The sequence below is a fragment of the Myodes glareolus genome, chromosome 23 (assembly GCF_982192425.1).
Source record: "Myodes glareolus chromosome 23, mMyoGla1.1, whole genome shotgun sequence".
NCBI classification, from domain to species: Eukaryota; Metazoa; Chordata; class Mammalia; order Rodentia; family Cricetidae; genus Myodes; species Myodes glareolus.
Genome location: NC_142048.1, coordinates 14,091,144 through 14,106,076, shown reverse-complemented (window position 1 = coordinate 14,106,076; position 14,933 = coordinate 14,091,144). Strand labels below are relative to the sequence as shown.

Genomic DNA, 14,933 nt, shown 5'->3' with positions numbered 1-14,933 from the left:
TATTATCTAAGCAGAGCTATGAGCAGGACAGGAATTAGGATGGAAGGTTGGCGAAGTTAAGAAGCACCCCCCCCCCCAGGGAAAGCTGTTGTACAAATAATAAAAACCCAGAGACAGATATTGGGGTTCAACCTGAGACTCAGAAAAGTAAAGCAGCTAGCCACTAGAGAGACCTTTTACCTCTAGCAAATCTTTAGACTGAGAGGGAGAAATCCTGACTCCATGAATCCTCAGACTCTACACTCCAGTGGTTTCCTGTCTCTTCCCCTTCATATTCCTCTGTCTGCCCAGCCATAAGCTCCTGTCTCCACCTCCCTAGTGCTGGGATTAAAGGTGTGAACCACCTGGATCTGTTTCTGGATCGATCTTGTGTCGCCCAGGGTAGCCTTGAACTCACAGAGATCTGTCTGCCTCTGTCTCCTGAGTCCTGGGATTAAAGGTGTGCGCTGCTACTCCCTGGCCTGTGTGGCCAACCAGTGCAGCTGTTTTGCCCTCTGATCTTCAGGCAAGCTTTATTTATTAAAACACAAATAATATCCCACTATAGAAAGCTGGTAGACTAACCAACCCAGCTACCAACCAGGCTCCAAATCAGGGCTATGGGTGGACCCACCCGAACATCTACCTCATCTATGTACTATTGGAGCAGGCAAAGGGGCCAGACCTGCAGATCCAAAATAGCAGGCTCTCCATGACACAGGAAAACAACAGGATACCTAGGAAGAGCCCCAGTGATAGCCCTTTATAGATAATGTAGCAGAGACCAGAGGCCTGGAACCAGATCAGTGACTCATGGCAATGAACGCTTTTGAGGGGAGATGAAAGGGCCAAAGGATGAACTGTGTAATCCCTGGGCCACACTATAGCTTCCACGGTGAGATTCTTCTTTTTCTCCTCCTCTTCCTCCTCCTCCTCCTCCTCCTCCTCCTCCTCTTCTTCTTCTTCTTCTTTTCTTTTTGCTTTGTTTTGTTTGGTTGGTTTCGTTTTGGTTTTTCTTTTAAATTTTGTTTTGTTTTGGAGGGGAGGTTGCAGGGGCAGAGGGCAGATGTGATGGGGGTGACAGGAAGATGGGTGGATCAAGATGCACAATATGAAATCCACGAAGAGTCAATAAAGTTGTTTTTTTTTTTAAGCATCCCAGATAAGCATCATCTCTCTGGATAAAAGGATGAAGGAGAAGAATCAGAGAAAGAAATATTAAGATAACAGCATTCTCTTGCTTGTTTGAGGAACTAAGATACTAAGATGAATACATTGCTAACTAAGACCTAACGTGAAGATAAACTGACATTAAATTTATAGTCTGTATTAAAGAGCTGGTATTCATTTAGCCATCCCTCAGCTTCACTATGAAATGTAAGAGGAAGTGTCATTTGTTTATTGATGGAAGGAGTATGATAAAGATGCTTAATGAAACTGGGGATATTGCCTGTCTGATTTCCCATCTACAGGACAGTGAAAAATTACACATATATCCATCCATCCATATGTATTCACCCATACATATGCATACATAGCCTCAGGATATCAGTAAATATAACCCTAGTGGATTGATTCCTCAGCTAAGAATTACTGATCGTCATTATGAGTCGGCCGTCAAAGGTCTAACGGTAACGGAGACAGAGCCAACCTGTGCTCTGGGAAGCTTTCATATATTCAGACAAAGTCAGGCAATAAACAGAGAAGAGGGGGATTAGCCAAGTGCCATGAGGAAGAGGAATGGAGTGCTGTGGTGGAGTACGGCGGCATAAGGTCTGAGAGAAGGGAAGATGCCTACTTTTCACTCTACTTTTGAAGGGAAGAAATAAATGAGTCTGAGCAAGGGAGTGACATGGCGCTGGCCATCTTCTGTAGCTTGCTTGTAGATATCACTACAGTCAGGGCAAGCCATAGCAACAAAATGGAAGGAGAGAGCTGGTTAGGAGGGCAGAGATAAAAGGTGACAGTGGTTTAAATGAAGGTGTGACAGTGGCTTAAATGAAGGTGTGACGGCGTCTTAGTCTATGTTCTGTTGCTCTAACAGAACAGTGGAGTCTGGGTGCTTTGCTTGGGTTTACTAGCATGTGCATGAGCTCACATGTGAGTGTGTGGGTGCGTGTGCACACGTTCTGTGTGTGGAGGCCAGAGAAAACCTCCAGTGTCCGCTTCTTTTGAGATGGAGTTGCTCACTGGCCTTGAACTCACCAAGCAGGTCGGCTGACCACCTAACTCCAGGTGTCTACCTATCTCCTCCTTCCTGGTGCTGGGTTTAGTACCATGCACCATTACGTATGGATTTTATTTATTTACTTATTTTTAAACATGGGTTCCGGGAGTTGAACCCAAGTCTTCATTCTTACAGTGAGCGATTTACCGACTGAATTCTCTCTAGCTCCTGGAGGACTTATAAAGGAGAAACATGGGTGCATGTTTCTGAATGATGGGAGGAGCAGAGACCTCCTATCTTCATGGATTCTGGTAAGACGCATGCTGCATCTGAACACGGGATACAAAGGGACAAGGCTGACTTATAGCATCCACTCTCATGGGGTAGCTAATCCTGTAGGATTATCTCAGTCCCCTTAGAGTGCTGTTAATTCAGTCATGACTCAAGGGTCTGTTAAAGGTCCTTCGGGGCTGTTACACGGAAGACCAAACCTCATGAGTTTTGGAGAAAACAAACCACATCCGAGCCATAGCAGAAGGCACAGGGCAGTAGGTAGACTTGAAATATGTTGGGGCAGGTGATAGTAGGCTTCTTTAAGGAAAGAGGCAGACAGAAAAAGGGGGGGGGGAATCAAGGGTGGCCTCTATGTTTCTAGTTTGAACAACTGGATACACCCTGCAGCCCTTTACCAGTATCTGGACAACTGGAGGAAGAACGGAATCTGAAGAAAAATGATTAGACACATGCATGTACATGTAAAAAGATGTAAACACTACACTAAGGTTTATCAGAGCACTTGAGACCGGGGATTTACAGGTCTGGTTTGAGTTAACACTAAAGGCAAAGGGTTCTCTAGTCCTCCCCCTTCCCCTTTCCCATCTGAAACCCGGGGATAATTATATGTCTTGCTGCTCTGGCGGGATGCTGAGAAGACAAATGAGATAATACACACGAGAAGACTTTGAAGTCTTTGGAGGATAAGAAGCTGTCATTATGATGTCACCAAGTGTGCTTATATTTTTTCATGTATCTCTTTAAAGCCTCGCAGGTCGCCAGCATAGCAGACATTCTTTCTCCATGCTCCCTTCCCAGAAACAAGATGAACATGCTCCTCTGGCCTCACCGTCCCTTCCCCTGTCTATTCCCCCCCCCCCCCCGCTCTATTCCCCCCAGAGGACTTCCAGGCCGTGACTTTTTTAAATGTGGGAAGAGAGAGTCACGCGTAGAGCTACAATGTTAGCTGTTAATGATAAAGATCCCTCCGTACAGATCACAACGAGCCTGCAATCTTCTCACCAACGTCAGTTGTCGTATCAGCCTAATACACCTTTTCCTATTTGACAGAAAATAGCCCAAGAAATTAAAGCCACGTGTCGAAGACGTCCTTTGACAGTTAGGGCAACACCAGCAGACATCTGCTTCAAAAGCCATAGCTAGACTCCACCAGAGCGGTCAAGGAGCATAGCTACATCTCAGGTGATATTCCTCAAAGGCATGTGCTTCTTTCTTTGATCATGTCGGTTTTGGGAAACGTTGTCTTTAGTTGGCCACACCTGGCTAACAGGTGAGTCTTCATGAATTCTAGGCCTGCCAGGGCTACATAGTGAGACTTTGTGTAAACAACAACAAACAAAACAAACTAAAAAACCCAAACAGGTGGAAATAAAAAAGAAGCTTTCTTTAGATTTTGAGACATTATGGCTCGAATATAAGATATCTCCACAGGCTCCTATGTTGAGGTCTCAGTTGTTAACTCATGTATTCCCATCAGAGTGTGAATCCCTTCATGGGAGGAGGTGCCAAGAAGGAAGCAGAGCCAAGCTGTAGTCACTGGGCGTTTGTTCTTGGGGGGCTGTATCTTGGCCTGGCCTCTTTTTGGGTTCTCTCTCAGCTTCTTGTCTGTTAAAACGTGGACAACTCTCTTCCACAGTGATGTCTTGTGCCAGTGCTTGGGGACAATAATCATGGTGGAACCCTCTGAAACAGTGAGCTAAAATAGCTTCTCTCCATTTAGATGGTTTCTGTCTGGTATCTGGCCACCACTACATAAAAGAAAGTAGAGCAGCAGATTAATTATGTGATGAAGTTGTTCCTTTTTGCTTGGAAGAAACACCGACTTGGTCTCTGGTTTGCCTGTGGTGGTGGGATAATGGTGAGGACAAAGCTGAGAGCCCTGCAATGGTGAAAGGACACTGGTCCCAGAGTCAGGAGAATGGGGTTGAGTCTTACTGCGGGATGTAGGGAAGTCACCCCATCTGATCTTCAGTTTTAATAACTACGAAATGGGTGTTTTCTGACTATGATTTTCCAGTCCGCTTGGCCTTCATCTTCTTAGCGCCAAATGCAGCGCTCACTGGGCCAAATAGTCACTTTCAGAGTGCTGTGTTTGTAGGCGATTGTATTGCCCCCTTGTTCTATTCACCCATTTTTTCCCCCTTGTCTTTTTCAGCTCACTACGCACACAAATGTCTTCCCTTCTAGCTGAAAAGGAAGTGGGCAATTATTTTTGGCGTTCATACAGTGTAATTCTCGGCATATTAATCTCTCTAGAACAAAGTTGAGGCAGGCTGACATAAAGGGCTGCTGGGAGAATCGAATTAATATGTATCAGTGTTTAGCACAGCGCCTGGCTTAAAGTGAGTGATAATTGTTACTTGTTATAATTTTTTTTTTCTTAACTTAAATGATCTTCATTTATCTCAAATGGTTGAGCTGTGGCTCTAGCTGGAGACTAACTGAAAACCTGAGATTCCTCTTCAAGCTCTCTGCTTGGTTGGTGGCCTGGCAGGAATTTCTTGCATAATCTCTTGCAGCCCTTTCTCGCTCGTTCATTTTTTTTTCCTGCCTAGTTTCTGCTCATTTTTGAGGAAAGCTATTAGAAGTACCTTCTGGTATACTGACAATCGGTGTAAATGAAGTCACGCACCCTTTGACAACATTTTAACTTATCTCTGAAATAAGTTTGACAAACAGGCCTACACACACACACACACACACACACACACACACACACACACACACACACATACACCCTTGGACAGCACGTTTTCCAAGCCCACACTTCAGAGTATACAGGTGTGCGCTCGGGGCAACAAAAACAGATTACAGTGATGGTGATGACTCCCTCCAAGGCGCAGATGAAAGAGGTGCCTCCCAGCCAGCTTCAAGGCACCGGCCCACCTGGGTCAGACTTTGTGTTCACCCCATTTTAGGCAGGCAGAAAGAGCCTACCCAAGACCGGCTTTTATAGCATACCAGTTTTTCTAGTTCTTTTTTTTTTTTTGCTTTTTTTCCTCTCTCGTTTGGAATTTTTGGGATCAGCAATTCTCCAAACTTGCTTGGATTTGTGTCCCGGGCTGCTACTGATGTGGGGCGCAATGCTGGGTGGAGGAGGAGACCCCGGGGATCCACAGGGTGGTCAGCAGCTTGAACCCCAGAACTAAGGTGGTCCCACTTCTCTCTGTGTGCATCTCCACAGGGAGTGTGCACGCCGAGCAAAGCGTTCCCGCCAGGGCCGCTCCCTCCCTGACCCTGGCCATTGCCAAGAGTCGGTCTCCAGGCACCGGACAGGCGGAGCCCGAGGCCGGCAGGGCGCCCTTGTCCCAGCCTCTTCCTGGTCCCCACGGCGCCACTCCCACCGCCCTCCTCCGGGGTAGATCCAATCGCTCCAGGCGCGCGTCCTCGGGGTGAAGGCGCGCTTCCCCGAGCTCCGCTCCCGTGGCTGCTGTCCCCGAGGCCGTCGCCCGCTGCGGGGGTCCCACGCGGGTCCCCGAGCGGCGGGTGGCGCTGTGGCGCAGCCCTCCAGCCCCGGGCGCCCGCTGCGCGCGGCCTCCGCCTCCTTGGCCGCGTCGTGTTCCCCCGCCCTCCTCGCTGGGCGGGTGGGAGGCGGCGGCGGCGGCGGCGGCGGCGGCGGCGTGCTGTGTGAGCGCGCGCGAGGGGGGCGGCAGCAAGGAGGCTCCCGGTGCCACCGCGGCGGCCGAGCCACACGGGCGGCGGGCACGGCGGGGTCGCATCTGCCGGCGCTGCGGGGCCGCGAACAAAGACCAGCCGCCGAGGCGCGAGGTAGGGCGCGCGGCGAGTCGGGGACGCAGGGCGCGGGGTGGTGGCCGGTGGTCGCCGCATCCCGGTCCAGCGCGCGGGCCGGTTCCCCCGCGCTTCCACTCCTGGCTCCCCGGGACCTGCCGGGAACGAGCCCTGCGGCCTCATTCGCCTCCTCCGAAGTTGCCCGGCCTCGGGGCCGCGCTCTCCCCGGACGCAGCCCTGTGCCTCCTGCCTCCGGGATGGCAGTCTCTAGGGACTGTCGCTGAGCTCATCCCCGCGGGGTCACTGGTCTGCTTCCCGCCGCACTCCCACTCCGTAGCACTGACTTTGGCCAACTTAGGCTGCATCTTTATTTTTCTTTAAGTCCTTGAAAACTTCCAGCGATCCGTGTTGGGCAATTTTTGTCCTGGATTTGACCTAAAGGGAGGCTGAGAGGAGGCAGTTGGGCGAGATCCCTTATTCCTGTAGCGACCCGGCCGCAGGCTCCTGTCCAGCCCGGGACCGTCCTCTCTGTCCCCGGTTGGCGACACCTGGCTCCGGGGTGTGTCTGAGGCGAGCACCACGCCATGCTGGGGGTCGGGGAGTACCTGTGCCCCACTGCGGGAAGAGGGGCGCACCCTGGCTCTCCCTAGAACCGACTAGCCGGGAACAGCTGTTAATGCAGCCTCCAAATTCTCTCACCTCCTTTTAGGCTTCCACATTTAAACATTGATTGAGGTGGTGGTTGTGGGGACAGAGACGAACCTTCAGATATTTTCTCCAACCCCCCACTCCTGAATGGCCCGTTTTTTCAGGTTCTGCCCAGAGTTTTCAGCCCAGCATTCCATCGACGAATTCTTGGTGATCATTTTGCAAGATTTTCTGAATGGGATTAGGACAAGCCTTTCAGAAATCTGTTTCAGAGTGTGTGAGCCCTGCCGGGAAGGGTGGATATGTTTTAGCTATTTTCAAGCAATCCTTGGTTATATCTTTTAGAATTACCCACCATCCGCTCTTTTTTTTGGGGGGGGGGCGAGGGTGTTGGATAAGATTAAGACGTTCTGTTTCTCAGACAGGAAAGAAACATATGTATTTAATATTGGGGTCATTTTCCACAAGGATGGCTTCTTAAACCATAACGTGGCTTAAAAATTGGGGATGTTGTTGATTTAAAAGTATTATTTTGGAGGAAACTACAGTCGATTTTGCTTAGCTTCTTCACCAGGTTGAAGACATTAGGCAACTGACATCAAACCTTTATTGCATTCTCATAAGTCCTGCTTATTGCTTGCTAGTTATTTCAGCCCAGTGAGGTTCTAGGTATCTTAAGGGATTAATTTGCAATCGTTTAAGAAGCCTGCTTTGTTTTTAATTGTTGACTTTGGAGTTCAGAAACCACATTCCAAAGCCAAGCTACACCATGCAGAGGAAGCACTTTTGTGTACTTTCTGGTTCTTGGCTCCACTGTGAACTTTTCCCCCAGATAACAGCACTCATTTTTCTCTTTCCTCCCTCTCTCCCCATAACTCCAGAGCAAAGTCTGACATGGATGTTACATGAATCACTTTAAGGGCTGCGCACGCCTATGAACGTTTTGAAGCATTTTTCTCAGTAAAGGAGATCACGATGGATGAGTCTGCCTTGTTGGACCTTCTGGAGTGCCCCGTGTGTCTGGAACGCCTGGATGCTTCCGCAAAAGTCTTACCTTGCCAGCACACGTTTTGCAAACGATGTTTGCTGGGGATTGTGGGCTCCCGGAATGAACTCAGATGTCCTGAGTGCAGGACGCTTGTTGGCTCTGGCGTCGAGGAGCTCCCCAGTAATATCTTACTGGTCCGACTTCTGGATGGTATCAAGCAGAGGCCTTGGAAACCTGGCCCTGGTGGGGGCAGCGGGACCAACTGCACAAACGCGTTAAGGGCTCAGGGCAGCACTGTGGCTAATTGTGGCGCAAAAGATCTGCCGAGCTCCCAGTGTGGGCAGCAGCCTCGGGTGCAAGCCTGGAGCCCCCCAGTGAGGGTGAGTAGCTTGTCGAGGCAGTTGGGTGAATCTAGGTGGTGACGACCACAGCTCTTCTTTAGTCTTAGCTCATTGCTCAAGAGGCCACACCTACCTGGGCAGATAGGAGACTAAACCCCAGAATCTCATTTTCTCTTGAAATGAGGACGGATATGGCAAAATAAATCTTGTTTTTTAAAATCTTCTCTGATAGTCTCTATTGTCTGGTAGGATGCATTTTTAGGAAGCAGGTACCAAATGCAATGTGAACGGCAGCCTTATAATTTTGTCTAGGGAAATTTGGTATGGTCTCACCCTTTTGATGGCATTGGGAGAATCTTCTGTATGTGTGTATACATGTGTATGTTTATCCAGTAAATATGCAGACGAGCAAACCACAGGTAAGAACGCAAGCCTTGATTTTTATGCTGCTGAGAACCATTCTGTTGGTTTTATGAATGCACAGCACAGAATATACTGGTTGGAGGAATTTTTAACAAATCATGGCCACAGGTAGCAGCTCCGTTGCTGTAGCAACAGAGCGTCACGTAGGACTACACTATTCCATCTAGCTGTGTGCTGGGCTTTGTAGAGAGTCAAAGGAAATACTTCCAGCAAAATGATTTTTTTTCCTTGGTGTTGGGAGGAAACAGTTTTAGGTGAAGTTAAATATCTATACCTTTACTGCAACTTCATTTTGTAAATGAAAATTCTACACGAGTAGGAATTACGTTTCACTTAATGGTTCCCCGGTGTGATGGGCTTTCGTTGTTTCTCATAAGATGAGGCATAGTCTTTGACATAGGCTAATGAGAGTCACTCCATTTTGGTTGGAAGAAGCAGTTTTGAAAATTGACCTTATTTTTGGCAGTTGAATAGATTTTATAGTCTATTAAAGTTTTACTGTTTTAGGTTTCAAAAATTGTTATTTGTGTGAGTGTCTTGCCTGCACAGGCGCGTGTGCAGCACATGTGTGCCCGATGCCCATAGAGCACAGAAGAGGTCATCGGGTCCTCTGGCACTGCAGTTACAGACAGTTGGGAGATGCCATGTGCGTGTGGGGAATTGAACTTGGGTCCTCTGCAAGAGCAGCCAGTGCTCTTAATCACGGAACCATCTCTCCAGCCCCCAGTCTTCTTAAAGAACAGCTAAGCTGGTTGAGATCCCTCTCACCCCCCATATTTATAGTCAGAACTGATGACCTTTTGTTTAATGAAGAGCTGCCCACCGGGATGGCGCTGCACGGTATGAACTCACACCTGTGGCTATCAGACAGCGCATCCTTGCAAGTGATATAAATGATGAAGCATATTTACATCACTAGATGAAATTATAGAGTGTCTTAATCCTTGTGCTCTTTATAAATTACTGGAAAGCAGTTTTATCATTAGGCGCCCAGATTTCTTTTGATTCATATTCATGATATATGATTAATATGTATTTTTAAAATCGGCCTAGGATGGCTTTCTTTCTTCCTTTCCTCTTCTTTCTATAACTCAGGCTAGCCTGGGATTCACTGCATACCCCAGGCTGGCCTCAGAGGCATGCTCGTGCCTCAGCCTACCAAGTATGGGGTTACAGGCACGAGCCATCCAGCCTTTGGGAAGGCTTTGTTATTTGGAGCCCTACGTATGAAGCTATTAGATCTCTCGTATGGTACAGTGTCCTGGCACTTTGGTTCGTACATGTGTGCTCGTGAATATTTTAATCCCATAATTAGTGGTCAAGTTGATCCTTCCCTAGACATGGAGCCAGGTCTGCTTACCATAAGGAAGGGGCAGATTTACATCTTTGGAGGGCTTTTGTTTCCTGTTCATTAGACCTGGAGTGGCCTCTGGCTATGAATAGGAGTGTCCCAGTTGTTGCCTTACCTGTTGTGAGGAATGCGATGAATGTCTGATTGCTGATAAGGAGGAACTTAAGGAGAGGCCGCAGCCCATGGCTCTCAAATGTTCTTTCTGGCGTAGACATGACTAGGACATACTGTGAGTGGAGGCTCCTGTGTCTGACTGGCTGTGCTTCCAAAACCGGCTTTCACTTTTCTTGGATATTTAGAGGTTTTGATCGTGTTGATATTATTTTTCTGGTTTATATGATTCCTAGTTTGCTTCCTGTTTTTCTTTGGCATCTGACAAGCACTTTGCAAAGAAGAGCACATAGGAACTTGAACTTGAGCCTTATGAGTTGGTATAAAGTTCTTGAGGACTTTGTAGAGGGTGGGGGTGGGGAAAAACTGACAAGTGAAAGTCTTCAGTCTGAGGTAAATGATGTCGTTGTTGTTAGAAACAATGATTTCTGGGTCACTTCTGCATTTACTCGTGCCCTTTGCTTTCAAGTATTTAAAGCACCTGAGGCTTCATATGTATAGAATAAGCACCCGAAGGGTAAATAGATCCCCAGAAGATACCACTTTACAGAGTTACAAACTGCTCACTTCAGCACATGGAGACGTTCTGGGCCCGTTTGGATACTTCCCCAAGGTGAACAACAATAATACATCCCAAACGTTCATCCTTTTTGCTTAGATGTTCTGACAGAACCACTGAGCCCGTTTTCACGGGCTGTGCAGAGCTGAAAGTGAGAACATGTGCCAAGTTGTTCCTGGGGAGGTTGTGGCCATGTGGCTTCCTTATGTTGCTAGCCGAGGTAGATTCAATGTTATCAGCAGACTCAAATATTTCCAATGTGTGACCCACATCTTATTCCCAGAATTTTAGTGTTTCCTGCTTACTAGAAGAGAGATGGAGTCCCTGTTGGTTCAGAGTCACCATGAGCCCTGCCAGCTCTTTAGTTTAAGTAAAGAATTCCTGGTAGGTTTTGGCCAGAGTCAAGCAGGAGAATGAACCACAGGAGGAGACTAGATATTGTTTCAGTGGATGGAAGGTGTACCTATGGGCAATTACTGTTGTCTGCACATATATACTTAAAGTATACATATATATTTTACCTAGTGAATATATATATCCACACACATACACACATATAGGGATGATGTAGAAAATTAAGTATGTTTAATTTCTACAGAATCGTAACCTACTAGGATAAACTTTTGCTTTCTGTAGTCATTTGGGTTTGGTTATTGTTGTTATTATTTTTTTATTTTTAAGGTGATCTTGCTATATGTAGCTCAGGCTAGCCGTGAACTTTAGCCCCAGCCTTCTAGAGTGCCAGAAAGATGATGGTGGGGAAGCCAGATATGGAGTCTGCTCATGAATTTCAGAGTGTGTGGTCAGTCTCAGGAGAGATTAACAGCATTGCGGCAATGCAGGGGTGTAATAGACACTGCAGGGTCTATGCCCGAGAGCTCAGGAGCTTGCAGGAGGGGATAGGAGAGGCCTGTGCTCAGGGTGAAGGGACGGATGCTCATATGTGAGGCCCTCAAAGCTTCCTCAAGGGAGAGGTGTTTGCTCTGAGATCTTCACATGAAATGATGAGAGTGTGAATGGGGGCTGGGCAGGGGAAGGGGCGGAAGGGAGGAGCATTCTGAAAACATTGGCTTACAGAGCAAGAGGGGGCCTTGTCTCCCAGGAGAACTGACAGAAGGAGAATGTGAACTAAGCAAGCCACAGGGACAGTGACCTAGACAAGGTTTCAAATGTGAGCGCATATAGGGGCCACGGATGGATCCGGCCGGGTAGATGGATGGTGTCAAGAGTAGTTCTCTGAACTGGGATTGAAGAGACAAACCATTGGGACAGCAGCGATGAGTAAGGCTTTAGAACAGATAGAGGGTTAGAGGTGAAATCCAGAAGTGAGACCGTGAACAGAGAGGTGCATCTAGATGTGGTGCACAGATTTCCTTCTTGCTGAAGATGCCAGGTGTGCTTTCATTTCTTATGGCTGCAGTTGTCTTCCTTTGTGTCTCTGTTCATGCTGTCTGTACCGGCTGGGGGTTGTGTCACACGAAGTTCCTCTTGTGGAAGTGCTCCCTCCTAGTACTTCAGAGTGTGGCTCTCTGTGGGGAAGTGCTCCCTCCAAGTACCTCAGAGTGTGGCTCTGTGGGGAAGTACTAGCTCCAAGTACCTCAGAGTGTGGCTCTGTGTGGGGAAGTACTAGCTCCAAGTACCTCAGAGTGTGGCTCTGTGTGGGGAAGTGCTCCATCCAAGTACCTCAGAGTGTGGCTCTGTGGGGAAGTACTAGCTCCAAGTACCTCAGAGTGTGGCTCTGTGTGGGGAAGTACTAGCTCCAAGTACCTCAGAGTGTGGCTCTGTGTGAGGATAGGACCCTTGAGGTGGTAGTGAGGGTGGGTAAAATGAGACAACATGAGTGCTGTAATCTAGTGTGACTGGTGTCCTCAGCGGAAGAGATCCTAGCCTTTAGAGACACAGGAAAGACCGTGGGAAAGCACACGGAGAAGGCGGCTGACCACGAGCTAAGTGGAGAAGCATGAGAAGAAACCGTCTTCCCAAACCTTAGCCTTGTTCTGTTGAAGCTGTCTCGTCTGTGGTATTTTATGGCAGAGGCCAAGTACCCACTCCTAAAGTCAGCCGCTTGAGTGACTGACTTGTCACTGTCCTGCCAACCCAATCAGTCCTGGTTGCCCACAGAGACGTGCCATGGGCTTCTCAGCCCACTTACATCGTTGTTTCTGCCATGGAACCCAGGAGAAGTTACTTAGGCCCCCTCTACTCCTTCAGCTGGCCAGATGGCCTGGTGCGGTTTCGTAAGCTAGGCAGGGATTTCAAGAGAAGATTGGCACTCACGTGACAATGTGCCAAGCAGAAAGTTTTGTAGGAGAAGGAACACATCGGGCAGGGAGCAGGACTCTTTTCCCATCTCCCTACTCTGCCTCCCTCTGGGACTTTAGTTTGGGGAGGCTGGGCACACCACTGCTGTGGCCTTGCCTAACAAAGCCAGCAGGACGGGAATTGAAGGAAGGGTCTTGGAGTGCAAGCTCGGGTAGAGATGCCAGGTTGAGGCTGTGACTGTATCGGGCATCCCAGGAGCCAGCAGGTGATGTGGAGAGCTTTCTAATTCAGTTCTGTGCTGCGACCTCTGCTATGTTAGGACAAAGGTGACAGCCACGCACGGACTTCTTGAAAACACTTGCGTGGGGTGGATGGCGAGGGGGTGTGGGGGAATGGCAAAATTCACAGGAAGCGGCAAGTGAGCCGCCATAATTCAGAAGCAGCAAGCTGTGGAATGAGACGGAGAGTGTCTGTGTCTGAGGTTTGTGTTCCGTGGTCACTGATTAAATACACCTGGTGGACCAAGCATGGTCTAGACAGACAACGCCCGTGTGAGAGAGGTCAGTACAGATACTGTCGCAGGGACTGTGCCTCTGCCGTTGGCGGAATCAAGAATCTGTAGTGATTCTTACTTGTTTTAAGAACAATCTTTAATGAAGTTATTTGAGTAAGGATGTTTCAGAATTGCCCAACAGAAACAGAAAAAGAAAAAGAAAAAAGTTTCTCTGTTGAACATTTGTATTTTCTTTACCCTGGACACTCCCTTGTGACCTCTCTAGGTTTCATCCTGGAACTCAGTGGTGAGGCTCTGGAATGTGCCCTTCTCTTTTGTGTTGATGTAGGTTGAACCCAGGGCCTCACACCTGCTACACCTGCTACAAAAGTTCTCTACCCCTGAGCTCTTCCTCACTCATCTATGTAGCCCTGGGCTCTGGGGTCTTCAGTGTGGCAGAAGGCAGGAGTACGGAGTGGGGTCTTTGGCGCTCACCTATTGGGAATTTAAAAAGTGAAATGCTTTTAAGTCACACCCATCTTGCGTTAACGGCATCTCTCTGGGGGCAGAGTGTATCATTTCAAAAATGAAACCGTAAATTTCAGAATAAGCATTTTAAAACAATTTGGTTTAAAAATTTCGTTGTTAGAAAAGTGTATGCTGTTAAGTGTTTGTATCTCTGTGTGTTTTACATATATTATTATAATATTATATAAAACATTCTAGATCATCTTGTAGACCTTTGTATGTATATACTTAAGGGCTTGGGTTTTTCACATAAATACGTGTTGAGCTGCTAGAAATCCTTTACTCTGTGGAATCCTTTCATGTTGGAGCACAGATCAACTCCCTTAAATGGTTTGTGTACAAGAGACATGCAGAGACGTGCACATAATAGAAGTGTGTCACTTGTGAGTCACTGGCTCCATTCTTCTTAAAACGACAAGAGTGGCTTTCTTTCTGTCTTCAACATTGGAAGTAAAATGGGCTCCCTGCAAGACGTTTAGTGCAGGAATTGGTGTGCCGAGGATAATTGGAGCACCCAGTCTTTGTACTCCTAATCCAAGGGGTGAGAACTGTAAAGAGGTTCGTGTACTCCACCTCACGCCTCCTAGAGCAAGAAATCAATGGGAAGGGGAGCATTTCCCACACGCTGTTCTGCAGGTTGAGCTTGTCTCTTGAACGGTATTACTTGGCAAGCTTCCTCTACGTTCTCACAGCCACCTGTAGGAAGGCATTTTCTATCAATACTCTCACACATAGATGGAGGAAGGACAGCCAGAGTTCTTCTAACGTGTCTGGGTTTTCCTAGCTGGTAGTGGTGGAGCTGAGATTGTACCTTGGTCTGTGTAACTCCAAATGCTTCCTTTCCATCCATACCACGTGGGACGACTTCTTGTTCTCATTGGGGAACACTTTGCCCAGCCATAGCTAGGAGCAGTTTGGGTTTTTTTTTTTTTTCTCAGCATGCTTACTACCTGTGAGTGTTTTATTGTGGAAAAAGCAATGTCTGCGTGTGTTGGGCAAGGGGGCAGAGTACGAAGAAAACTCAGTCATAAGGAAACTGGACAAGCAAGCAGTGTACTTT

General features: G+C 47.8%; 1 protein-coding gene across 1 annotated transcript in view; it reads left to right on the top strand.

The window, feature by feature from the left end:
- The first annotated feature begins 6,025 nt into the window (after positions 1–6,025).
- The window catches only part of Sh3rf1 (SH3 domain containing ring finger 1), a 159,330-nt gene continuing 150,422 nt past the window's right edge, over positions 6,026–14,933 (top strand). Inside the window, exons 1-2 of the mRNA XM_085680332.2 lie at positions 6,026–6,208; positions 7,699–8,185. Of these exons, the coding sequence (XP_085536458.2) occupies positions 7,793–8,185 (393 nt within the window). The 5' untranslated portion in view covers positions 6,026–6,208; positions 7,699–7,792. The remainder of the gene's footprint in view (positions 6,209–7,698; positions 8,186–14,933) is intronic.